The sequence below is a fragment of the Lithobates pipiens genome, unplaced genomic scaffold (genome assembly GCF_037356315.1).
Source record: "Lithobates pipiens isolate NorthernLeopardFrog02 unplaced genomic scaffold, aLitPip1_a1.2 Scaffold_8, whole genome shotgun sequence".
In the NCBI taxonomy this organism is placed as follows: domain Eukaryota; kingdom Metazoa; phylum Chordata; class Amphibia; order Anura; family Ranidae; genus Lithobates; species Lithobates pipiens.
This window is the reverse complement of record NW_027507903.1, coordinates 619,857,004-619,882,915: the sequence shown is the minus strand read 5'-3', so window position 1 is coordinate 619,882,915 and position 25,912 is coordinate 619,857,004. Positions and strand designations below refer to the sequence as shown.

The window sequence follows — 25,912 nt, the reverse complement described above, 5'->3', positions numbered from 1 at the left end:
CCAATAAGCGCGAGGGGGAGGCGGGACTTTCTCCGGTGGGCGCGCCGCAGCTAATGAGAAGAGCCACGATGAGCCGCGAAAGGCTGGAATGTGAACAGGAGGCGGGGCCTAGCTCAGTGATTGGCAGCTGGAGGACTCGCAGCCAATGAGAGGCCACGAGGTGATTAGAATCTGCTGTGTGAGTGACAGCAACACATTTCGAGCCGCTCAGCAGCCAATAAGAGCCGGGCAGGTGTCGCGACTGCCAGCCAATGAAAAGTGAAGAAGAAGGGTCGGGTTGGCCAATCATAAGCCTCCCACATCGTCGCTAGGATACCTGGATGAAGACAGTGAAAATTGGAAGGAGGGCGTGACGGCATGTCAACACAGCTTCTGACACCTGGCCAATCAGGGGTGCCCACGATGTGGTAGCCTGACTTTTGATTGGCCAGGGGGTCCGGAAGCCTGGAGCTGGTTGGCGAGTGTGTAAAATGCGACATCCGGAAGCGGAAGTGGTGCGGGAGCTGTAGGTACAGAGAATGTACAGTGCAGAGTGACAGAGGAGAGCAGGTAATGTGTGTAACCCCTGTCTATGGTCATGTGATTGTTTGGCTGTCTAGGTGTACCTGAGTACAGGTCACCATGGGGATGGAATGGAGAATAGTTCTCAGTATGGAAGGAGGTGTACTGGTCATACTTCACACTGGGGGGTCTGTGGTCAGTGACTATATGATCCCATGCCTTCATTTTTGGTGGCCCCATGTCCTCGTCATTCAGGTTTGGTGGCCCCGTGTCCCTGCCATTCAGTTTTGGTGTCCTCGTCATTCAGGTTTGGTGGCCTGTGCCCTCGTCATTTCGTTTTTTGGTCGCCCCGTGCCCTCGTCATTCAGGTTTAGTGGCCCCGTGTCCTCGTCATTCAGGTTTGGAGGCCCCTTGCCCTCGTCATTCAGGTTTGGAGGCCCCTTGCCCTCGTCATTCAGGTTTGGAGGCCCCGTGCTCTCGTCATTCAGGTTTGGAGACCCCGTGCCCTCGTCATTCAGGTTTGGAGGCCCCGTGCCCTCGTCATTCAGGTTTGGAGGCCCCGTGCCCTCGTCATTCAGGTTTGGAGGCCCCGTGCCCTCGTCATTCAGGTTTGGAGGCCCCGTGCCCTCGTCATTCAGGTTTGGTGTCCTCGTCATTCAGGTTTGGTGGCCCCGTGCCCTCGTCATTTAGTTTTTTTGGTGGCCCCGTGCCCTCGTCATTTAGTTTTTTGGTGGCCCCGTGCCCTCGTCATTCAGGTTTGGTGGCCCCGTGCCCTCGTCATTCAGGTTTGGTGGCCCCCGTGTCCCTGTCATTCAGTTTTGGTGGCCCTGTCATTCTCTCTCTCTCTCTCTCTCCTTTCTCTCTCCTTTCTCTCTCCTTTCTCTCTCCTTTCTCTCTCCTTTCTCTCTCTCTCTCTCTCTCTCTCTCTCTCTCTCTCTCGCTCTCCTTCTCGCTCTCCTTCTCGCTCTCCTTCTCGCGCTCTCTCGCTCTCTCTCTCGCTCTCGCTCTCGCTCTCACTCTCTCTCTCTCCTTCTCTCGCTCTCTCTCCTTCTCGCTCTCTCCCCCTTCTCTCTCTCTCTCTCTCTCTCCCCCCCCCTGTCAATCTTAGTTCCCCCCCCCACCTTATTTTTTATATTTTTTTCCCCCCCTCCTCTATTAGCAGGAAGAGGACCGTGTCATCCCAGACCAGACTGCCCAGCCGGCATGGAGAGAGATCGGCGGGGTATTAGCGGAGTCCTGTCCTCGCTATCCCTCCTCTGCGTTATCCTGGACCTACAGCTGGATGGTGAGACTGTCATTAATAAGGACACTAGTGACCAGAAGTTAAAGTGTGAAATGGGGCAGAGGGATTTTCATGGTACCATCTGACGAATTTAACAAATGAAATGCTATTAAAAACAAAAAGCTTATTACAAACATTATACATGTTAAAACAATCCATAGATGTAGGATTACATAAAAAATACTTGAGAATAGAAAGTTTGAATCCCTCTCGATGGTTCCTAAAGCCCTACCAGGGGAGCCACCTCTGATTGAGAAGCTGCTCGAGAAGTAGTGTAGGTGTGGGCCGTCAGGCTCTCAACGTGTTTCGCGGTTGCCCCACTTCTTCAGGAGATTAAAGGAGGAAAATACACTAAAATGCAAATGAAGACACATGAATATTCATCTATATGGTTACATAGCAGATGCATAAAGTATGCTATGTACATATATTTGTACACAGTGCTTAAACAGGATGATATGAGAAAAGAAACTCACCTGAGTCGACTACCAGCCAAAAGCAGCTACAAAGGGCGTCACAGGAGAAAATCATGGGCGAGCATACAGGTACCAGGGCTTTTAAATCTCTCTCTCTCTCTCTCGCTCTCTCCCTCTCACTCGCTCTTTCCCTCTCATTTTAAAGGCCCTGGTACCTGTATGCTCGCCCATGATTTTCTCCTGTGATGCCCTTTGTGGCTGCTTTTGGCTGGTAGTCGACTTGGGTGAGTTTCTTTTCTTATATCATCCTGTTTAAGCAATGTATACAAATATATGTACAAAGTATACTTTATGCATCTGCTATGCAACATATATCTCTTATCTATCTATCTATATATACATGTCTTCATTTGTATTTTATTCTCCTGAAGAAGCGGGCAACCGTAAAACATGTTAAGAGCCTGACGACTCAAGACACGAAGGGAAAAGAAAAGAGGAAATATATATATTTGTGTGGTAATGGTATTGGTGAAGGGAAAGTGAATTGAATGTGTGTAGTGGTGGTATTTAAAACAAGTGTAAGTAGAAGAAGAAGAACACAGAGGTTGTGTGTTTGGGGGGTGGGGGGTTTCTTTCTTCGGTACTATATGGGACTTTATGAATTAAAGCGGTAGTAAACCCGCACATTTTTAAACCTGCAAAGCAAAAGGCATAATGAGCTAGTATGCACCGCATACTAGCTCATTATGAAATACTTACCTTAGAACGAGGCCCCGACATCTGGCCCGATCCACGCCGAGGGAGCTGACATGCTCCCTCTGCGTTTCTTCCGGGTATCGCGGCTCCGGCGCTGTGAGTGGCCGGAGCCGTGATACCGTCACTCCCGTGCATGCGTGCGGGAGATTTCAGTCCGGCCGGATTTTGACGGCGAGAAACCCCTTGTGCGCATGCGCCGCTGCAGTCAGCGGCGCATTCTGAGGGGAATATCTCCTAAACCGTACAGGTTTAGGAGATATTTTTTTTACCTACAGGTAAGCCTTATTATAGGCTTTCCTGTAGGTAAAAGTTAAAAATGTGGGTATACAACCACTTTAAATCTACAGACTATACTTTGATATGGTGGGATGGGAATTTGAATTTTTCTTTTTTTGTGTTGTTGGATATACCACCACCACTCCAAAGGCATGCAGGTAGGTTAATTGGCTTCTGTCCAAAATTGGCCCTAGTATATGAATGGGGGCCTTGGATTGTGGCTCCTTGAGAGTAGGGACCGATGTGAGTGTCCAATGTACAGGGATAGGAACAATTGTAGACACTCGGGTTGAACTGGACGGACTGGTGTCTTTATTCAACCTTACTAACTATGTAACTATATAAAGGGAAGGAAAAAGAAAGAGAAAAAAGGGCTGGATGTATATAGATATAAATAAGAAACGGAATATATTGAATTTATATGCTTGGAAAAATAAAAATGTTTAATAAAAAAAAAAAAAAAGAGCCCAACGGCTTACACTACTTCTCGAGCAGCTTCTCAATCAGAGGTAGCTCCGCTGGTGGGGGGGGGGGGGGGGGGTGTAGGAACCCTCTAGATCAGAGGTCTCAAACTGGCTGCCCTCCAGCTGTTGCAAAACTACAAGTCCCATCATGCCTCTGCCTGTGGGAGTGATGCTTGTAACTGTCAGCCTTGCAATCCCTCATGGGACTTGTAGTTTCGCAACAACTGGAGGGCCACCAGTTTGAGACTCCTGGTCTAGAGGAATTCCAACTTTCCATTCTCATGTAATGTATTTTTATGTAATCCTATATCTATGGATTGTTTTAACATGTATAATGTTTGTAATGAAACTTTTTTATTTTTTTTGTTTCTAATACCCTCTAATTTGTTCAGTGTTGTCAGACGGTACCATGAAAATCCCGCTGCCCCATTTCACTCCAATTTTCTACCGTGTTTTGGGATGAGGATACCTGTATATTATACTGATTCTTATCTTTACCCACTGAGCAGTCTTTTTCAATGGATGAAATATAATGTATGACCATCAGATAGAAAAAATTTCCCTTTCACATATCTGTAAATCAGTTATGAAGCGGACCTGTGCTGCTTTGGGTAACCTTTAAGTGGTTGTAAACCTCACACATGAAATATGAACAAAGCATATCTGTCTATAGTGAGAACTTGTCTAAATCCAGAGCATTAAGTGTAATTTATGTCTGCTGCCTCCTTCCTCCTATTGGGGTTCATGCCGATCGACGGTTCTAGACGTTGCGGTTTTCATTCAAATGCGTACTACTGTGTTTGAATAGGAAACGTAGTGTTTGACACGAAAAGGATGCATTGACCTGCTTTTCCTGGAGGTCATACGTAGCAATGTAAAGTAGGACAAATGCAGTCTCTGAACCGCCACATTTACAGCCAATCCTTTTTTTATTTATTTTTTGATCTACATTTGACATGTCTTCCAAAGGTATTGTGTGTGCATTGAATTCACTCCAATTGTAAAGTTTCTGGGTGTTGTCCTGTAACCACAGGTCTCTGACGCATGTTATTTACCCAGCAGGAGCACTGGCTGCCAGCCAGGCTGAAATAGAGAACCACCTGGAGATGGGCCGCAAGCTCCTGGCTGCTGGACAACTGGCCGAAGCGCTGTCTCATTATCACTCGGCTGTGGGTGAGTATAATACTGTGCTCACAGAGTTAGACCCTGTTACCAGCTAAATCCATCATTCGGATAAGTATTCACAAGTGTGCTTATAGTTTACAATTCTGTTCGGATTCCCTTTTAATAAACGTACATAAAACCCTTTACGGGCGTAGGATGCTCTTCATGTTCAGTACTACTTACCCCAATAGCCACAGAGGATATAAATCCACTTTGTGAGCACCAGATGCTTTTACAAACCCAGATATCACCTTGTAAAAGCAGCCATGATATCATCACTGTGCTGTACAAAGCCTGTTTAGAGAGCAAAGATGGATGTGGAGCCCGGCAGCTCCAACTACTACAGGATGGGGGCGGAGACAAGACTAGTCACCTTGCACAAGGAGAGGGACCGGTCTTTATTAATGGGGTGGTCGGAGACAAGACCAGTCGCCCTGCACAAGGAGAGGGACCGGTCTTTATTACTTGAGGGGGCGGAGACGAGACCAGTCACCCTGATCAAGAAGAGGGACCGGTCTTTATTACAGGAGGTGGTGGAGACAAGACCAGTCACCCTGAACAAGGAGAGGGACTGGTGTTCTGTCAAAAGTGCCAATTCGAGAACTCCAATTTTGTCACTTCCTGTTACTGTACACCATCAGTAATTGGAGGTTTTGATGAGTTGCTGTTTTGACACAACAGCGGCTAACAAGGAAAAAGTTGTCGCCGCCTCGGAGGTGGCCATTTTGTTGGTTAGTATCAGAGTGGACTACCCATGTCCGCTCATAATATCGTGTACCGGAGTGTATACGGTTGCCGGTGTTATATCAAAACAGCAAGCTGTCGAAATCTAATTACTGACGGTTTACAGTACCAGGAAGTGACCTGATTGGAGATCTCGATGAATTGGCTATTTTGACAAAACGCCATTCTTTATTACAAGAGGGGGGCGGAGGCCAGACCAGTCGCCCCGCACAAGGATAGAGCAGCAGTGAGCAGTCTTTATTATCGGAAGCTCCTGCACAGAGGGAAAGTCTCTCACGCTGGATTACTGCACAGATCTGAAAGAAATACACAAAGCGCACCAAGCTTCAACCAAGATTACTTAACATATGTATTTATACAATATATGCTTATGTGGAGTTCAGCTTTAAAGCGTGTGTGTGTGTGTGTTCACCTTTTCACAAAAAGTGAACTAATGTTCGACACCCTCCTCAGTCCTGGTTTACTTAACGTTCTGGATGATGAGCTGTCTTTGCCCACATAGCCGGTGGAGCATTCTGAGGATTTGAAATCCGCACTCTTCTTCCCCTTCTTTACATAGTGCCTCTGGGACAGATCAAAGTAATTCTGATTGGTCAAAGCTGTCAAGTGCCAGTGCTGAGCAATTGCTCTGATCTGTCCTGGAATGGCAGTGATGACCAATTGGAATTGCTCTGATTTGTCATTGAATAGCAGTTATACCAATTGGAATTGTTCTGATCTGTCATGGAATGGCGGTGCTGAGCAATTGGAATTGCCCTGATCTGTCCCGGAATTCCAGTGATGACCAATTGGAATTGCTCTGATCTGTCCTGCAAGCCCTACAGAAAGAAGGGAAGGGAGAGCGGGGATTTCAGATCCCTGAAATGCCACACTGGCTGCATGGGCAGCGACAGCTAATCACCCATCAGGGTAAGTGCAGCGGGAACGTGGGGGTGGGTATAGTGTAGCTTTTCTCAACCAGGGTTCCTCCAGAGGTTGCTTGGGGTTCCTTGAGCAATTTCTGCCTCTCAGATAAGTTCCTGCTGACACCATTTTTCTTCTTCTTTTTTTTTTTTTTTTTTCCCCCCAGTGACCACAAGTGTAAGGAGCATTCTTCCAAGTCACTATCATGCTGGTCTCCTTGAGACTGGAAAGTTGTTTCTCGGGTTCCTCAGTGTTATAAAGGCCCAGAAGGGCTGGTGTACGGTATTTGTTCACCTTTTTGTCTTTTGTGAAACGGAGAACTTAACACTTTAAAAGCAAGATTGCAGATATGATTACACTAGAAAACAGTAGTCAGGCTCCTCTCACTGCTCACTGTAATGCCTTATTTTGCAGATGGCGACCCCAAAAATTACCTGACGTATTATAAACGCGCCACCGTCTACCTGGCGATGGGAAAATTCAAATCTGCTCTTCCAGATCTTAGCAAAGCCATCGAGCTGAAACCAGACTTCCTGGCCGTAAGTTTCTGAATCTAGTCACTGCCACAGGAGGGGTATAATGTGTACATTCATTGGAGATCAGGTTTGCTCCTGATGTACCAGTCTGCCCAGTGCTACCTGTGGGTCACCTTTCAAAGACCATTGGGGCTCCATCCAGAACCTTTTTTGGGAGGAAAGTTAATTCTTGCTGGCCTTGATGTCAGCGGGGAGACCTCTTCTGTCCCCAGTATGTCTGTGACAGCCTGGTCTCCACTGGGATGTCTTCCTCCTCTCTTTTTTTTTTTTTTTTTTTTTTTTTGGAGCGTGTTTTTCAGGTCTGCCAATGAAGTGTTTGGTTGGAGTCCTACCTGGAAAGATGCATTGTATCTAAAGGACACTGTGTGTGGCATAAACAAGGAGTTCCAGCAAATCTTATATCTTCATGTTTATTATCTCCAGGCCAGACTCCAGAGAGGAAACATCCTTCTGAAGCAAGGGGACACGCAGGATGCCGAGGAGGATTTCCGGGCTGTGGTGAGTTTGCACTGGTATTGTAGTATGGATAAGACTGGTCTCTGGGATCTCATGAATGTAAGGTGTCAGTGATGTCACTGGTCTCTAGTGATTGGACAGGCTGTGTTCACATGAATAGGAAGTGTCGGTGATGTCACTGGTCTCTAGTGATTGGACGGGCTGTGTTCGCATGAATAGGAAGTGTCGGTGATGTCACTGGTCTCTAGTGATTGGATGGGCTGTGTTCTCATGAATAGGAAGTGTCGGTGATGGCACTGGTCTCTAGTGATTGGACGTTCTGTGTTCTCATGAATAGGAAGTGTCGGTGATGTCACTGGTCTCTAGTGATTGGATGGGCTGTGTTCTCATGAATAGGAAGTGTCGGTGATGGCACTGGTCTCTAGTGATTGGACGTTCTGTGTTCTCATGAGTAGGAAGTGTCGGTGATGCCACTGGTCTCTAGTGATTGGACATGATCTCATGAATATGAAGCATTGGTGATGTCATGGATTAGTTACTGTTGACATTTTTTGTTCATATCTTCAGTCGTATGTGAATGTATTTTCACTAAGATACGTAAAATGTGTGTGTGTGTGTGTGTGTGTGTGTGTGTGTGTGTGTGTGTGTTTTTTTTTTTTTTTAAACACCTTACAGGTATGAAATAAATTTTCTTCTGACATGCAGAGTTCAGGAAGCATCAATAATCATTTTCACTCTTCCTAACAATGTTCTATCTTAAGTTGTAAAATGTATTTTTTCTTTCTTTTCCAAACAGTTGCTCAGCAGCCCAACCAATGAGGAGGCAAAGAACCAGCTGGATCGAGTGAGAGAAGTGGAGGAGAGGCACGAGGAGGCGTGGGCAGCGTACGACAGAGAGGATTATGGGGAAGCAATCAGCTTGCTAGAGAAAGTGATTGAGGTAATGAGTGGACGGCATCTGTTTCTCGTACTCCTTCTGCAGTCTCCTAATTTACCGTACTTAAAAAAAAAAAAAAAAAAAAAAAAGAAGGACAGTGTTGGAACTTTGAGGCGATGGCTAATAATAGACCATTGCCTCCATCCCTGTTGGTTGTAAAATGGAGGGAATAGAAGGGAGAGGAGAGAAGGAAAAAGAATGGGGCTGGAAATAACATTTGGAAGAGAAGGTAATGTTGGGACTATAAATGAGAGGACGGCGGGTAATATAAACCATAGTCTCCATCCCTGTTACTTGTAAGAAGAGGGGAGGGGGAATAGGGGGGAAAGGAAGGGATTGTGGGACTTTGCATGAAACGCACCCCCTGGAATATAATGAATCAATTTATGAACTAAAATGGCATTTATTGCATACACTTGAGCGTACTAGGCAATGAAAATTCAGCATGGTAAATAACATACAAAATATAATAAACATGATTGGTGAATCACACAATGAATTGCATACTAATGGGATAATGGTAACTATAATAATTTACATAATATGCATCAATGTGCTCAAATTGTTGCTGTATAATAAAATAGACCCAATTATCTACAAACCTGATTAACATGATAATATAGAGCCATGGTATTAAATAATTGATTTGTAATTCTCATATTGACCCCACATCTCTCCATAAAGAATACCTGTCGCACACCATTCCTATTACAAGGAATGTTTACGTTCCTTGCAATAGGAATAAAAGTGATCCATTTTTTTTTATTTATTTTTTTAAAAAGGAAAAGTGTAAAAAAAATAAAAAAAAAATAAAAAAAAAGGGAATAAAAGAAACAAAAAAAAGTTTTTAATGCCCTGGTCTCTGCAAGCTCGCACGCAAAAGTGTACGCATATGTAAACGACGTTCAAACCACACATGTGAGGTATCACCACAAGCATTAGAGCGAGAGCAATAATTCTAGCACTAGACCACCTCCTGTAACGCTAAATGTGTAACCTGTAAAAAATATAAAAAGTAAAGTGTTGCCTATGGAGAATTTTAAGTACCAAAGTTTGGCACCATATGAGTGTGCGCAATTTTAAAGTGTGATATGAGTGTAACATCTTCTGTCACATTCTACAAAAAAAATTGGGCTAACTTTTTACTGTGTGTTTTTTTTCTTTTCCATGAAAATGTTTTTTTTTTGCTTGTTTTTTCTTTTCCAAAAAAAAAATGACTGTGCAAATACTGTGACATAAAAAGTTGCAATGACCGCCAACTTATTCCCCGGGGTCTCTGCTAAAACATATATATATATATATATATATATATATATATATATATATATATATGTGAGGGGGGGGGGGGGGGGTTCTCAGTCAGTCATTTTCTAGGAAAGAGAGTGATGCTTTTTACATGTAGGAGAGAAGTGCTGGAATTCGCACGATATGGAAGTGGTTAAATCTGAGTCAATGGCTTTGTATTTTGGAGAGCTATTTTATCTAAGAGGAAATTCCTAAAACGTGGTCTGTTGGGGGTACTTGAGGACAGATTTGAGAAGCACTGCTCTAATCTACTACCTCCTGAGTTTTTTTTTTATTTATCTTGAATTTTTAGTTTTCCCCTTGGGACCCGAGTGTCCGGGAGCTGAGGTCCGAGTGTTACCTCCGAATCGGAGAGCTAAACAAGGCCATCCAGGACCTCAAACCAACAACCAAACTCCGGAACGACAACAGAGCCGCCTTCCTGAAACTGAGCCGCCTCTACTACACAATGGGAGAGCATGAGGAGAGCCTGAAGTGAGGAAGATGTACTGCACTGGGGGGGGGGGGACATGTGGGAAGAATCTAATATATTGAGGGAGCAAATGGAGAGTCTTGGGCAGGCCATAGATCATGCAATTTTTCTTTCCTTCAACCATGAATTGCAGGAAAAAAAGCGTTTGACAGTTTCTACAGTCGATGTTGATGGGGGATGTTTCCTACAGACATATTATGTTCTTCCAGTAGGGGGGTGTGGGGAGTCATCCCGGTCAAAGCACAATAATTACTGCTAGTGGCTACAGCAATAGCTAAAAATACAACCCGCTGGTTGTAGCCAAGTGATCGATGGGTACAATGGTACAATCAGCCTGCCCATAGGTGGATCAAATTTTGACTGTTCTCAACCAAGCAGAGATCCGATGCATCTATGGTTAGTTTAAGGGGAAAGGGATCTAAAAAACACAGTGGTGTAGTGGGTAGCACTCTCACCTAGTGGTAAAAAAGGGTCGCTGGTTTAAATCCCAACCACGACACTACATGCCTGGAGTTTGCATGGTCTCCTTGTGCCTGTGTGGGTTTCCTCCGGGTGCCCCCGTTTCCTCCCACACTCCAAAGACATGCTGGTAGGTTAATTGGCTTCTGTCTAAATTGGCCTCAGTATATGAATGTGAGTTAGGGACCTTAGATTGTAAGCTCCTTGATGGTAGGAACCGATGTGAATGTACAATGTATATGTAAAGCACTGCGTAAATTGACGGCGCTATATAAGTACCTTTTTTAAATAATAATAATTTATGATGGAGACAACACATGGAGTGTCTGAGGTGAGGAGGATTAAATACACCATAGAGGGGGACACCTAGGGATGTTCTAATATATCAGGAGGGGAACACAGGGAAGATCAGACATGAGAAAAATGTATTGCGCCATGGGGGGGACATGTGGAGATGGTCAGACTGTGTATATATTGGGATAACACATGGAGGATCTTGGGTGAGGAAGATTTTCTACGCCATGAATGGGGACACCTAGGAATGTTCTTCACCCCAGACTCTTCATACATTTCCCTGTGATATATCAGAAGATTTAATAATCCATAGAACATGGGTCTTCAAACTATGGCCCTCCAGTTGTTCAGGAACTACAATTCCCATCATGCCTAGTCATGTCTGTGAATGTCAGAGTTTTACAATGCCTCATGGGATGTGTAGTTTTGCAACAGCTGGAGGGCCGTAGTTTGAGGATCCCTGCCAAAGAAGAACAAGGCAATGGTCTCATATAGTATAGAGGAATACATGGAGGGCCTGGGATGGAGGGTCTATTATACCTGGCTACTGTGTGTGAGGAAACGTGGAGAGTATACCGCTCTGCCTTGTGAACATAAAGGACAATCAGAATAAAGGATCTAATGTACTACATGAAATGGGAGTCTAAAATATGTCAACCACACCACTGGGGAGTGTACAGAAACTGTATTTTAATTGAATGTACCACATACTACACCATTGCGAAATATGGTGAAAAGTCTGAGGTGAGAGAGGTTTGTTCCTCTATGAGGGAGAAAAGGAGTAAGCTGTAGAATATTTATAATACCATGAGGGAGAGTCTGCATTCAGGGCTCTACTCCACTAGAGTAAAAGCATTCTTATACCATGTGTAAGAACCAGGAGTGAGGTTGTAAGGACCTACTACACCATAAGGCCGCGTACACACGAGAGGATTGTCCGTCCAACTAAGTCCGTCAGACAATCCGACAGACAGTCCGTCCTACTTTTGAATGAACGGACTTGACCACACACGATGAACAGACAGTCCGCTGAAAACTTGCGCGATGACGTGTACAGCACGTACGACGGGACTAGAAATATGACGTCCAATACACTGCAATGCACCCTTCGGCCGTGTAAATCCTTTCTGAGCATGCGCCATACTTAGTCCGTCCAACTAGCCTACTCACGAGCGGACTGTCCGCTGAAACCAAAGTTGGACGGACTGTATTATGGAAATTCCGAAAGACTAAGTCCGCCAGACTGTCCGCTGAAGCCCACACACGAGCGGACTGTCCGCTGAAACACGTTTCAGCGGACCAAGTTGGACGGACAATCCTCTCGTGTGTACGCGGCCTAAGAGAGTGAAGAATGTAAGAGGTGAGAGAGATCTACTCAACCACAGGAGACTATGAGAAGTATCTGACCTGTGGGAGATCAATTCCATTGCTGTTCTTGTGTTATGTTACATAGTAGGTGAGGTTGAAAAAAGACACAAGTCCATCAAGTCCAACCCATATGTGTGATTATATGTCCGTATTACATTGTATATCCCTGTATGTTGTGCGTGGGGATGCTGGCAGTGAGGGAAGGCCATCTACAAAGTGTTAGTTGCTTGGTGTGTTACTATAACATTGTGATGTTTGTTTTGCTCTATTTAGCCAAGTACGAGAGTGTCTGAAGTTGGATCAGGATGACAAAGATTGCTTCTCTCATTATAAACAAGTCAAGAAGCTCTCCAGACAGCTGGAATCAGCCGAAGAACTAATCCGAGGCCACAGGTGAGTTTATGAGCACTTGCCTTTCTTCCCAACATCAAAAGAAACTAGAGGTACCCACCAAAGTATGGTGGCCATTAGTCAAGCCAGACAGTTATCATTTGCACCAAACAGGCTCTGCAAGCCAACCATCACTCTAGAGCCGGGATATGCAATTAGCGGACCTCCAGATGTTGCAAAGCTACAAGTCCCATCATGCCTCTGGGTGTCATATTTGTAGCTGTCAGAGTCTTGCTATGCCTCATGGGACTTGTAGTTCTGCAACAGCTGGAGGTCCGCTAATTGCATATCCCTGCTCTAGAGCATCCTTTTTCAACCAGGACTAGAGCAATGTTTCTGAATCTGGGTGCCGCTACCATGAAACCCAGTTTGCTCTGGGTCAGGGATGGATGCGGACTCTTTGACCCAGGCAGGGACTCTGATGTGGGGCGGGGGGGGATCTGAGGTGATAGTTGATTGCATCAAGGGGGGTTGTATGCATCATCCCAGGTACAGGATTCCCATTGATAAGTAACGTTTCTGTTTTTTACATATTAGACTGGGATACCTCGAGATTTTACATACTTTTTAAAGGGTCCCACAACTGAAAAAAGTTGGAGCAACAGTGATTTAGAGGTTCCTAGGGATTTCTTTAGTAGTAAGTAGAGGTTGACTTGGTGCCCTTATAGTGTTGGCACCAACCTCTCTTAGCAGAGGCATAGGGCCAGTGTGGATTCTGATTTTGTTTTGCACATAACTGACCCCGGTCATTCTTCTAATGACTACCAATTTATGTAGAACTCTTCCTGGTGCCCCACAATGTATGGAGGGGGCACTACACTGACCACTAGTGTAATGGACATTCTTTCCACTGACCAACAGTTTTAACAGGGCATTCCTTCCATTGACCATCATTTTTTTTTTAAAGGGGCCTTTTTCTCTCGCTGACCTGCACTGAGGTGTGGCTAATGTACCGTGAGCTGTAGCTATGAATCAATTTTGTAGCGAGGGTCCCCTGAGACTTGAAAACTATTATGAGGGTTCCTCTGGGATTCAAAAGATTTGGAAAGACTGCCTTGGAGAACTGCTGGATATGTTTTCAATTCTTTATTGAATGCATTTATACAGGGCCGACGTATTAGAAATTTATGGAGAAACCTGCACGTCTGTCTCTGACTGTGTGGGGTGGAGGGTGTTCTCTTGCCATCATGGCTGGAGATTCTGGGAGAAAAGCAGCAAATGGCTGAGGAGCACATACAAACTCCATGCAGATACTGTTTACTCAAAATAAGGCCAGAGTGTGTTGTATGTGTGTGCACTCCTTGCTTGGAGCTTGAGCATGCTCACTTGCAAGAGTAAATGGTAATTCATATGGGTGACAGTTGCACGTCTTGATTTAATTGCATGTATACGTTTAACCCCTTGCAGACTAGCTCACGTCAGCAGAAGGGCACGTACAGGTATGTTAACGTACATATACGTTGCCCGAGCGCACCTGCTGCAAGCTCCGTGAGTGTGATTGCGGGTCCCGCGGACTCTGTGTCCATGGGGATACCCGCGATCGTCTCACAGAGAGGTAGGACGGGGAAATGCTAATGTAAACAAGCATCTCCCCGTTCCTGTGGCAGTACACTGATCACCGCTCCCTGAGATCGGGAGCGGTGATCAGTGTCGTGCCACACATAGCCCCTCCCTCCCACGGTTAGAATTAGGGATGCACCGAATGGGTTTTTTGGTGCCGAAACCGATACCGAAAATGAAAAATACACTAGGCCGAAAACCGATACCGAAACAGCACCGATATCGAAAATGACTGTTTTTAAAAAATATTTTTATACAGGAGGTGGTCAGAGACTGGCGACATGGTTCAGGAGGTGGCCAGAGACTGGCGACATGGTTCAGGAGGTGGCCAGAGACTGGCGACAGCCAGTAGTGTTTGTGTCCCCTCGTGCAGCGTGTGTTGTCCCCTGTGTAGTCAGTGATGCAGAAAGAGGAGAGCTGCCGTCTGGATCAATAGAGCGCCGGGAACATCACAGCTTTAATTTTAATAGCTGTGTGGCGATTATACACAGCAGATGGCGATCAGCGCATGTTGGCCAATGGGTGACCTCTGCACCAGCCGATCGTCGTGGACACACACATGACCGAGCTTTGCCTATCAATGAGGAAGTAAAGGATTTTCTTTCCCTGTGAAGGAGGGAACAAAATCCATGAAATCCAAACAGAGATGATTGTGGGAATCCTGCTAAAGTAGTATTACATATAGCATTCGCCTAGAAATACTAGGAGGGAGTGATCTAAAATGACTACAACAAAGGCCACAAAAAAAATAAATAAATAAAGGCTAAACCCCCCCCCCCCCCCTCTCCAAAACTGCCCCATCTCTGTTGAGGTGGTTGATAGGGCCTTGTTCTCTAAGGGGTCTGTTCTGGGGGAGGGGGTAGGCTCAGCTCCCTTGTGGGGTTGTATCCTCCACCCCATTCCTCTGCTCTTGGTGTGGGGGGGTTCTACTTGGGTTCGGTTTTGGAGAGGGTAGTTTAGGGGAGGTTTTATGCTGGGTGGGGAGGTGGAGTATGTGCTTTTCTTTAGGGGGGGCTAGCCTGGTGTTTTCATGCTGACTATCCCTTGTTCATGACTTAATACATTTTGTTTAGGTTACTGTGATTGGTAGGGTTTAGCCTTACTTTTTTTTTTTTTTTTTTTTGAGTGGCCTTTCTCGTAATAAAATCCATGACTTCCCTTAGTAAAAGCAGTACACCAAAACACTGGCTAGACATACATTTAACCCTTTCATTGCTCTAGATGTTTAACCCCTTCCCAGACGGTGACCATGTAGAGTTTTAGCACTGATCACTGTATTGGTGTCACTGGTCCCCAAAAAGTGTCTGTGTCCGATTTGTCCGTGCAATATCGCAGTCCTGCTGTAAGTCACTGATCGGCGCCATTACTAGTAAAAAAAAAAAAATATATATATATATATATATATATATATATATATATATATATATATATATATATAACATTTTATTTTTTTATTTTTTTTCTGCAGGTACGAAGCTGCTATAGAAAAATTTGAAGCGGCCATAAAAACGGAACCCAATGTGGAAATTTACAAGAAAGAGGCAAAAGAGCGGATCTGTCACTGCTTGTCTAAGGTGTGTCCTATAGTCATGTTTAGGGTCATATAAACCGTGCTGAGATCTGTACAATAATAAAGTGTCACCTTTTGTATCCTGTGACCTGTAGAGTCAGCACACAGAGGCGGCTATCAAGACATGTACAGAATCCCATCAGAGAGATCCACAGAATCCACAGGTGCTGAAGGACCGAGCCGAAGCCTATATCCTTAATGAGGAGTATGAGAAAGGTGTGTGCTGAAAAGAGCTCTGCTAACTGCTTCTTTCATCTATCATTTCATTCTCATTTGCCACTCATTCCATGCCCAAATGTTATTTTCCTGTTCCTTTACCTTGTGTTTTGCTCTTCTCTTATGTGTCCTGTCCTCCCCTCTCCTCCCTTCTCTTGTGTTCTGTTCTTTTAATGCCTCTTGTCCTTCCTTTCCTGTTTCTTGCCCTTTTTGTTCCTCTTATTTCTAGTCCTTCTTTTTTTTTTTTTTTTGCTCTTCTTCTTTTTTGTGGTTTGTTCTCTTCTGTCTCCTGTCCAGCCATGCCCTCTTGTCTGCCTTCCTATATCTTTCCACTACTCTATCTCCAATCCAGTCCTGCCACCTCCTCTCCATTTCTGTATCATCTCAACTCCTCGTACTTCCTGCCTTCTCTCTCCTGTCTCCTCTCCACTCCTCGTACTTCCTGCCCTCTCTCTCCTGTGTCCTCTCCACTCCTCGTACTTCCTGCCTTCTCTCTCCTGTCTCCTCTCCACTCCTCGTACTTCCTGCCCTCTCTCTCCTGTGTCCTCTAAACTCCTCGTACTTCCTCTCTTGTATCCTCTGCACTCCTTGTATTTCCTGCCCTCTCCACTCTTCATACTTCCTGCCCACTCCCCTGTGCCCTCTCCACTCCTCGTACTTCCTGCCCTCTCCACTCCTCGTACTTCCTGCCCACTCCCCTGTGCCCTCTCCACTCCTCGTACTTCCTGCCCACTCCCCTGTGCCCTCTCCACTCCTCGTACTTCCTGCCCACTCCCCTGTGCCCTCTCCACTCCTCGTACTTCCTGCCCTCTCCACTACTCGTACTTCCTGCCTTCTCTCTCCTGTCTCCTCTCCACTCCTCGTACTTCCTGCCCTCTCTCTCCTGTGTCCTCTCCACTCCTCGTACTTCCTGCCTTCTCTCTCCTGTCTCCTCTCCACTCCTCGTACTTCCTGCCCTCTCTCTCCTGTGTCCTCTAAACTCCTCGTACTTCCTCTCTTGTATCCTCTGCACTCCTTGTATTTCCTGCCCTCTCCACTCTTCATACTTCCTGCCCACTCCCCTGTGCCCTCTCCACTCCTCGTACTTCCTGCCCTCTCCACTCCTCGTACTTCCTGCCCACTCCCCTGTGCCCTCTCCACTCCTCGTACTTCCTGCCCACTCCCCTGTGCCCTCTCCACTCCTCGTACTTCCTGCCCTCTCCACTACTCGTACTTCCTGCCCTCTCCACTCCTCGTACTTCCTGCCCTCTCCACTCCTCGTACTTCCTGCCCTCTCCACTCCTCGTACTTCCTGCCCTCTCCACTCCTCGTACTTCCTGCCCTCTCCACTCCTCGTACTTCTTGCCCTCTCCACTCCTCGTACTTCTTGCCCTCTCCACTCCTCGTACTTCTTGCCCTCTCCACTCCTCGTACTTCTTGCCCTCTCCACTCCTCGTACTTCTTGCCCTCTCCACTCCTCGTACTTCTTGCCCTCTCCACTCCTCGTACTTCTTGCCCTCTCCACTCCTCGTACTTCTTGCCCTCTCCACTCCTCGTACTTCTTGCCCTTTCCACTCCTCGTACTTCTTGCCCTCTCCACTCCTCGTACTTCTTGCCCTCTCCACTCCTCGTACTTCTTGCCCTCTCCACTCCTCGTACTTCCTGCCCGCTCTTCTGTTTCCAGTCCAGACCTGCCTGCCTTCTCCTCTCGTTTTTGGTGTTCTCCTCACTCCCTCTGCCCTCTCCTGTCTCCAGCCCAACTTTTCCCTACTCTCATTTCTGTTGTCCTATCCACTGCTGTCTGTAGTCTAGCCCTCTCCTCTCACATGTCCTGCCCTTGTCTTACTTGTGTCCTTTTCTTTCTAGTCTTCTCTCCCTTTTGGGTCTTTTTTTTTTTTTTATTTATTTTTTTTTTTAAATTCCTCACCTACCTTTTCACTGGTCACCCAAGCATTACTTGATATAAGCCATGATTTCCATACTCTGAGGTTCGTTGGCCTTTAGCCAATGGCTGTATTTTGGTTTAGAATAAATGACTGTATTAGGCTTGATCTGTAAACCTGTGGTCCTGGATGCACAGTTGCTCCCGGGGTATACAGGTTTAATGTGCAGAACTCCATTCTCTATCCTTACAAGGACTCAACTCCTTAATGTTTGGATTTGTAATGACAACATCTTCAGTTTTATAGCTGAACTGCTTCACACACTTGTAGAAAATACTCTGATGTTGAAACTGATTACTTTCAATTGGCTGCACACTTGCGTCTTTTCCAGGATATAATGCGTTGAAGCTACAGCAGCTATCTTGGGTCGCTCTTCATTTCCTGTTTGATTATTCTGCCTACGATCATTTTGTTCCTGAGCATTATTTGAAAGATAAAATCGTCAGCATGCTTTTTAGATGTGTATGCTCAAGCAACTACATCATTGGTGTTCCGGATGGTGGCTGGAATAGTAGTGCCCCATCATTGGTTTTCTTGGGAGGGGTGGAATAGTCATAGTGCCTCATTGGTGTTCCTGGGAGGGGGGGGAGTAGTGCCCCATTGCTGTTTCTGGGGGGGGGGGGGGGGGGAATAGTGCCGCATCATTGGTGTTCCTGGGAGTAATAGTAGTACCCCACCATTGCTGTTCCTGGGAGGAATAGTGCCCCACCATTGCTGTTCCCGGGAGGAACAGCGCCCCGTCGCTGGTGTTCCCGGGAGGAACAGCGCCCCGTCGCTGGTGTTCCCGGGAGGAACAGCGCCCCGTCGCTGGTGTTCCCGGGAGGAACAGCGCCCCGTCGCTGGTGTTCCCGGGAGGAACAGCGCCCCGTCGCTGGTGTTCCCGGGAGGAACAGCGCCCCGTCGCTGGTGTTCCCGGGAGGAACAGCGCCCCGTCGCTGGTGTTCCCGGGAGGAACAGCGCCCCGTCGCTGGTGTTCCCGGGAGGAATAGCGCCCCGTCATTGGTGTTTTATTCTGCAGTTTGAGTGTAGCACTCAGTTTTTTCATTATTACTTTTAAATAAACAGAAAAATGGCATATTACGTTTTTTTTTTTTTTTTTTTTTTTTATGATTTTATCCAACTATGAAAATAATCGTTAGTTGCAGCCCTAGCCAGCAGCTACACATACTGCAGCTGCTGGCTTTTAACAATAGGATACTTGCATGTCCTGGAGTCCAGCGATGTCGGCACCGCAGCTGATGTTTCCATCAACTGTCAGGTGCTGCCGCCACCATTGCGGGTGAGGGAACCCAGCAGTGTAGCTTTATGGCTTCACGCCGGGAACCCTACTGTGCATGCACAAGGCCCAGCTCCTCTCTTCTACTGGAACGGGGAGAGGAGGAAGCCCTGCGGTGATGTCACGGGTCGTGGCCCGGACTCCCGAATGTGGGAACAGGATACCTGTCAAAAACGGGTATCCTATTTCCCCCCCAATGAAAGGTGCCAATCCAATTGTGGCACTGGAGGGGGAGAGGAGACAAATGAGCGGAAGTTCCACTTTTGGGTGGAACTCCGTTTTAAAGTCTAGAACACCCTTTTGTTAGCAGGGAGGAGCATGCACGTCTAAAGGGATTCTGGGAATGTTTTCTTTTTATATGAAGGAGATCTGAGGCAGGGCGCTTCCAGCCTCTCCCATTAAGCTGGAGGCAAACATCAGCAGACAGACCCAGTAATGACATCACTTGCTCTCAAAATTTAGTATTTCTTGAAAAGAAAATAATTTGAAACTTTTTTTTTTTTTTTTTTTTCTTTTCTTTCATTCATAAATTGTCACTTCAGCTTTCAGAGGACTCTGCAGTGCTTCTCCCATTATCTGAAATATTCTTTTATAACATTGTTGTCTTTTTTTTTTTTTTCTCTGGCAGCGGTGGAGGATTTCCAGCAAGCAAAAGAACTGGACGGAGAGAACGAGGAAATAAAGGAAGGTCTGGAGAGGGCTCAGAAACTGCTCAAACAGTCCCGGAAACGGGATTACTACAAGATCCTGGGCGTGAAGAGGTAACCTCCATAGCAACTGTATTGATCTGCATACTTAGTGCATGTGTCATGGGGACAGACCGCGGTGACTCCAGCATTACTTTCTCATAGAAACGCCAACAAGCAGGAAGTGATCAAAGCATACAGGAAGTTGGCACAGCAGTGGCACCCAGACAACTTTCAGTCAGAGGAGGAAAAAAGAGAAGCTGAGAAGAAATTCATTGATATTGCAGCTGCTAAAGAAGTGTTAACAGACCCAGGTAAAGACTACCGCTTTCCTGTAGTGTAAAATCTCATATTTACTGGACAAAAGAAAGTAATTTCAAGCTCTGTGTGGAAGCAGCGGTCTCTCTGCTGAAGTCCAACACAACCCTCGCTAAATCAGACCATCGGACCTATTGCTCTGCATTTAGAAAAGCCCAGGCTCCCTAGTGATTGTAAAGTTCTATGGTAAATGTTTAACCACTTCAATACCGGGCACTTAAACACCTTCCTGCCCAGACCAATTTTGAGCTTTCAGCGCTGTCGCACTTTGAATGACAATTGCGCGGTCATGCTACACGGTATGCAAATTAAATTTTTATCATTTTTTCTCCACAAATAGAGCTTTCTTTTGGTGGTATTTGATCACCTCTACGGTTTTTATTTTTTGCGCTACAAATAAAAAAAATACCAAATTTAAAAAAAAAAAAAATGTTTTTTTTTTGTTTCAGTTTCAAAACTTTGTAAATAAGTATGTTTTCTCCTTCACTAATGGGCACTGATGGGGCTACACTGATGGGCACCAATGATGTGGCACTGATGAGGTGGCATTGATGGGCACTGATATGTGGCACTGATAGGTGGCACTGGCGGGCACTGACAGGCGGCACTGATGGGTGGCACTGATGGGCGACACGGATGGGCACTGATAGGTGGCAAAAATTGGCACTGATAGCTGGCACGGATTGGCATGGATGGGTGGCACAGATGGGCATGGATAGGAGGCACAGATGGGCATGGATAGGCGGCACAGATGGGCACAGGTGGGCACTGATAGGCGGCACAGGTGGGCACTGATAGGCGGCACAGGTGGGCACTGATAGGCGGCATTGTATTGTTATACTGTACTAATGGATGCCAATCAGTGCCAAACAATAATGCATGCCAATCAGTGATGCCCATTGTGGGCACTGATTGGTATCCATTATGGGCACTGATTGGCATCCATTGTGGCACTGACTGGCATCCCTGGTGGTCTAGGGAGGATTACCTTTTGCTGGGCTTCCCTGGTGGTCTGGTGGCGTCCCTGGTGGTCCAGTGTGGGCATCCTCTGGGGGGCTGTGCTGATAATCGATCAGCACAGACCCCCCCTGTCAGAGGAGCAGCCGATCGGCTCTCCTCTACTCGCGTCTGACAGACACGAGTGAGGAAAAGCCGATCACCGGCTCTTCCTATTGACACTGTGATCAGCCGTGATTGGACACGGCTGATCACGTGGTAAAGAGTCTCCGTCGGAGACTCTTTACCGGGATCGTAGTTGCCGGGTGTCAGACTGACACCCCGCAACAACGATCGCCGCGATGCGCGCCCCCGGGAGCGCGCAGCAGCTCATAATCCTGATCACGTCATATGACGTCCGATCAGGATTATGCTACCGCTTTGCCACCGTCAATTGCCTATAGGGCGGGCGGCAAGTGGTTAAGGGTACTGAGTAAAGGGTTAGTTTAAAAACTGACTGTGTAGGTAAAGGACGCCTGTAGCGAAAAACATACTGCAGCTTTGACCACAGTTAAGTAATTCCCTTGCTATTGGTGTATAGGCCATTTATGTACCACCCTAAGCCTGACAAAACTCCCAAAGATGGCATAATCCCATCCTGCTTTGATGCTATGGCGTTGCTAAGACACATCCAGCCTTCCCCCACCATCCCAGGAGCAAGCTCTTAAAGCCCTGCACATGTGTGATCCACCATCTCCTCCATTGCAGCATTTCCTACCTCAGAGCTACTGTAACAAGGGAGAGTGAGTGCATATGAGGGTGCTAAGTCTATGCCCTACACTGTCTATGCCCTAGACTGACCGCTATTGACCCCCAAAGAATGGAGTCCCTAGACTGACCGCTATTGACCCCCAAAGAATGGAGTCCCTAGACTGACCGCTATTGACGCCCAAAGAATGGAGTCCCTAGACTGACCGCTATTGACGCCCAAAGAATGGAGTCCCTGGACTGACCGCTATTGACGCCCAAAGAATGGAGTCCCTGGACTGACCGCTATTGACGCCCAAAGAATGGAGTCCCTGGACTGACCGCTATTGACGCCCAAAGAATGGAGTCCCTGGACTGACCGCTATTGACGCCCAAAGAATGGAGTCCCTAGACTGACCGCTATTGACCCCCAAAGAATGGAGTCCCTGGACTGACCGCTATTGACGCCCAAAGAATGGAGTCCCTGGACTGACCGCTATTGACGCCCAAAGAATGGAGTCCCTGGACTGACCGCTATTGACGCCCAAAGAATGGAGTCCCTGGACTGACCGCTATTGACGCCCAAAGAATGGAGTCCCTAGACTGACCGCTATTGACGCCCAAAGAATGGAGTCCCTAGACTGACCGCTATTGACGCCCAAAGAATGGAGTCCCTAGACTGACCGCTATTGACGCCCAAAGAATGGAGTCCCTAGACTGACCGCTATTGACGCCCAAAGAATGGAGTCCCTAGACTGACCGCTATTGACGCCCAAAGAATGGAGTCCCTAGACTGACCGCTATTGACGCCCAAAGAATGGAGTCCCTAGACTGACCGCTATTGACGCCCAAAGAATGGAGTCCCTAGACTGACCGCTATTGACGCCCAAAGAATGGAGTCCCTGGACTGACCGCTATTGACCCCCAAAGAATGGAGTCCCTGGACTGACCGCTATTGACGCCCAAAGAATGGAGTCCCTAGACTGACCGCTATTGACGCCCAAAGAATGGAGTCCCTAGACTGACCGCTATTGACGCCCAAAGAATGGAGTCCCTAGACTGACCGCTATTGACGCCCAAAGAATGGAGTCCCTAGACTGACCGCTATTGACGCCCAAAGAATGGAGTCCCTAGACTGACCGCTATTGACGCCCAAAGAATGGAGTCCCTAGACTGACCGCTATTGACGCCCAAAGAATGGAGTCCCTAGACTGACCGCTATTGACGCCCAAAGAATGGAGTCCCTAGACTGACCGCTATTGACGCCCAAAGAATGGAGTCCCTAGACTGACCGCTATTGACGCCCAAAGAATGGAGTCCCTAGACTGACCGCTATTGACGCCCAAAGAATGGAGTCCCTAGACTGACCGCTATTGACGCCCAAAGAATGGAGTCCCTAGACTGACCGCTATTGACGCCCAAAGAATGGAGTCCCTAGACTGACCGCTATTGACGCCCAAAGAATGGAGTCCCTAGACTGACCGCTATTGACGCCCAAAGAATGGAGTCCCTAGACTGACCGCTATTGACGCCCAAAGAATGGAGTCCCTAGACTGACCGCTATTGACGCCCAAAGAATGGAGTCCCTAGACTGACCGCTATTGACGCCCAAAGAATGGAGTCCCTAGACTGACCGCTATTGACGCCCAAAGAATGGAGTCCCTAGACTGACCGCTATTGGAGTCCCTAGACTGACCGCTATTGACGCCCAAAGAATGGAGTCCCTAGACTGACCGCTATTGACGCCCAAAGAATGGAGTCCCTAGACTGACCGCTATTGACGCCCAAAGAATGGAGTCCCTAGACTGACCGCTATTGACGCCCAAAGAATGGAGTCCCTAGACTGACCGCTATTGACGCCCAAAGAATGGAGTCCCTAGACTGACCGCTATTGACGCCCAAAGAATGGAGTCCCTAGACTGACCGCTATTGACGCCCAAAGAATGGAGTCCCTAGACTGACCGCTATTGACGCCCAAAGAATGGAGTCCCTAGACTGACCGCTATTGACGCCCAAAGAATGGAGTCCCTAGACTGACCGCTATTGACGCCCAAAGAATGGGGGCCCTGAACTGACCACCATTGTCCCACAAAGAACAGAGGCCCTGAATTGACCACTAATGTACCACAATTCGTAGACAAAATTGCAGGAGGGGTTCCCTGACACCTTAACTATTTGAAAGGACCCTCCACAGTAAGGCTGAGAACAGCTGATCTAGCTTGTATACAACTGCCTCTGATCCTTTCTTTTACCTCTTTTCAGAGATGCGTCAGAAGGTGGATGCTGGAGAAGACCCTCTGGACCCCGAGAACCAGCAAGGCTCCGGACACCACCAGCAGTGGCCTTTTGAGTTTAACCCTTTCAGCTCAGGCAATTTCCACTTTAAATTTAACTTTAACTGATCCCCTTGGTCATTCATCTGGTCCTGGTGGCTGACCGGTAGACAGGAATGCACTCCACGCTGGCCCACTCTCCAGGTCGCCTTCAGAAGAACTCTAAAACATATCCGTTTACAGTGGGGATGAAACCCAAAAAAAGACTGCTGCATGCCCAGTGTGTGACCAGCTCCTGAAGATGTTTCCTCCTGGTTTGTTTTTCCAGCGGGAATCTAGTTGTGACCATTGACGACAAGGGCATGGACTCCTCACCTCGACCGGTTCTTCTCCTGGACATTTGTGGAACTGGTTCCAAGAGAGCCGTGAAATGCCGTACTGTAAGGGGTGCCTGGAATCGCCCTGTTCACACAATAAAAACCTTTTCCAGTGCTGAAAAGAGTTTGGTCAAATAGAACACAAAAGTTGGGGAAAAAAAACAAAAAACTTTGGAAGTTGTAGGGGGTGGGAAAAGATATATTATTAAAGAATAAATGCTTTTAAATGAGAAACTTGTATTTAATTTTTATCATAATTGGTCTTTATTCTCCAAGAGGTCTCCATGTTTATGGTCAATGAGCAAATGTAGCACTACCTCTAGGGGGCGCTGATTTAAATAGTTCTTTCCTAGACAGCGCAGAAGCCAAGTCATACAAGCAACAATCCATCCACTTTGGCTCCAATAAACTAAGGGTTGTCTTTGTAGGTTATTGCTTGTAGAACTTGGGATAGGATAGGGGTGAGGGTGCTAGGAAATGTTCAAGTCACGCTGAATAGCAACAGGAGGACACTCTTGAATAGGCTTCTCCGAAGAGGCTTTATGCCAAGGGTTCCTAGAAATGGCCAGCACTGAGACCATGTAAGCGCTACTGCTGCCAACTTATCCTTCAAAAGCCGCACACAGTCACTTGGATCCAGAGCTCAAGTCTTCAAGTCAAGTCAAGTGTTCTCACAATGTCTCTCAAGGACAGCTGAACTCCCTCAGTTTTCTTTAGGTGTCTCCTATGCTTCGGGGCAACTGCTCAGTTCCTACCTTCCACCCCGTCGCTCCTCAGTGTGGGAGGAGTTAATACAACACCACAGGACAGCTTCACACTTTCCAGCTTCCACCAGGCATTTCTCCAGTGAGCCCTCAAACCAGGGGGAGGCAACCTTTTGAGCACAGTGGGCCGAAAAAATGTTTTTAAAGAAATTGAGCGTGACGATTTTATAACAAAAAAAAAATTCAACTTTGCACTCTCAATCACGAAAAGGTTTTTTTTATAAAGTAAATGCTGTTAACTACTTTAGTATTAACTTCCTGCACTCTCACGCCTCAGATCAGCCCCAATTCCTGCACCTTCACACTTCAGACCACTGTAACCCTCTACAAATCTACCCCACCAATGTACTACCCTGCACATCTAGCTCTGAGGAAGGGGGTGCATCCCTGAAATGCGTTGGCTGTGCCCCGTGTTCTGTGCATGTCCACGCACTGTGTTTATGGCCTTTTGTCAGTTGCATTTTATGAGTGCCCACTTTTATACAATTTCTTATTTAAATTATCTCTGGTAATGCACTAGTTGTGCGCGCATTCCGTGTCTGTT

General features: G+C 46.8%; 1 protein-coding gene across 4 annotated transcripts; it reads left to right on the top strand.

Annotated features, from left to right (window-relative positions):
* Positions 1–393: 393 nt before the first annotated feature.
* LOC143961451 (dnaJ homolog subfamily C member 3-like) lies at positions 394–24,838 on the top strand. 4 transcript variants are annotated; one of them, XM_077470746.1, is made up of 13 exons: positions 394–549; positions 1,661–1,786; positions 4,758–4,868; positions 6,921–7,045; positions 7,466–7,540; positions 8,295–8,438; positions 10,033–10,214; positions 12,607–12,726; positions 15,752–15,857; positions 15,949–16,069; positions 19,896–20,028; positions 20,119–20,267; positions 24,217–24,838. In XM_077470746.1, exons 2-13 carry the CDS (start codon positions 1,705–1,707, stop codon positions 24,354–24,356), a joined length of 1,488 nt encoding a protein of 495 aa, XP_077326872.1. In that variant the 5' UTR covers positions 394–549; positions 1,661–1,704; the 3' UTR covers positions 24,357–24,838. The 4 variants fall into 4 exon arrangements, with proteins under 4 accessions (XP_077326872.1, XP_077326870.1, XP_077326873.1 ...); XM_077470744.1 differs by having other exon boundaries at positions 4,755–4,868; XM_077470747.1 differs by having other exon boundaries at positions 398–549; positions 1,664–1,786.
* The last annotated feature ends 1,074 nt before the right edge of the window (positions 24,839–25,912 follow it).

Bases quoted from the DNA above. Each gene is read 5' to 3' on its own strand.
- LOC143961451 (XM_077470744.1), top strand. From the start codon at position 1,705: ATGGAGAGAGATCGGCGGGGTATTAGCGGAGTCCTGTCCTCGCTATCC. The intron at 4,869-6,920 runs GTGAGTATAATA...CTTATTTTGCAG, and splicing joins TCATTATCACTCGGCTGTGG to ATGGCGACCCCAAAAATTAC. The intron at 7,046-7,465 runs GTAAGTTTCTGA...TATTATCTCCAG, and splicing joins TGAAACCAGACTTCCTGGCC to GCCAGACTCCAGAGAGGAAA.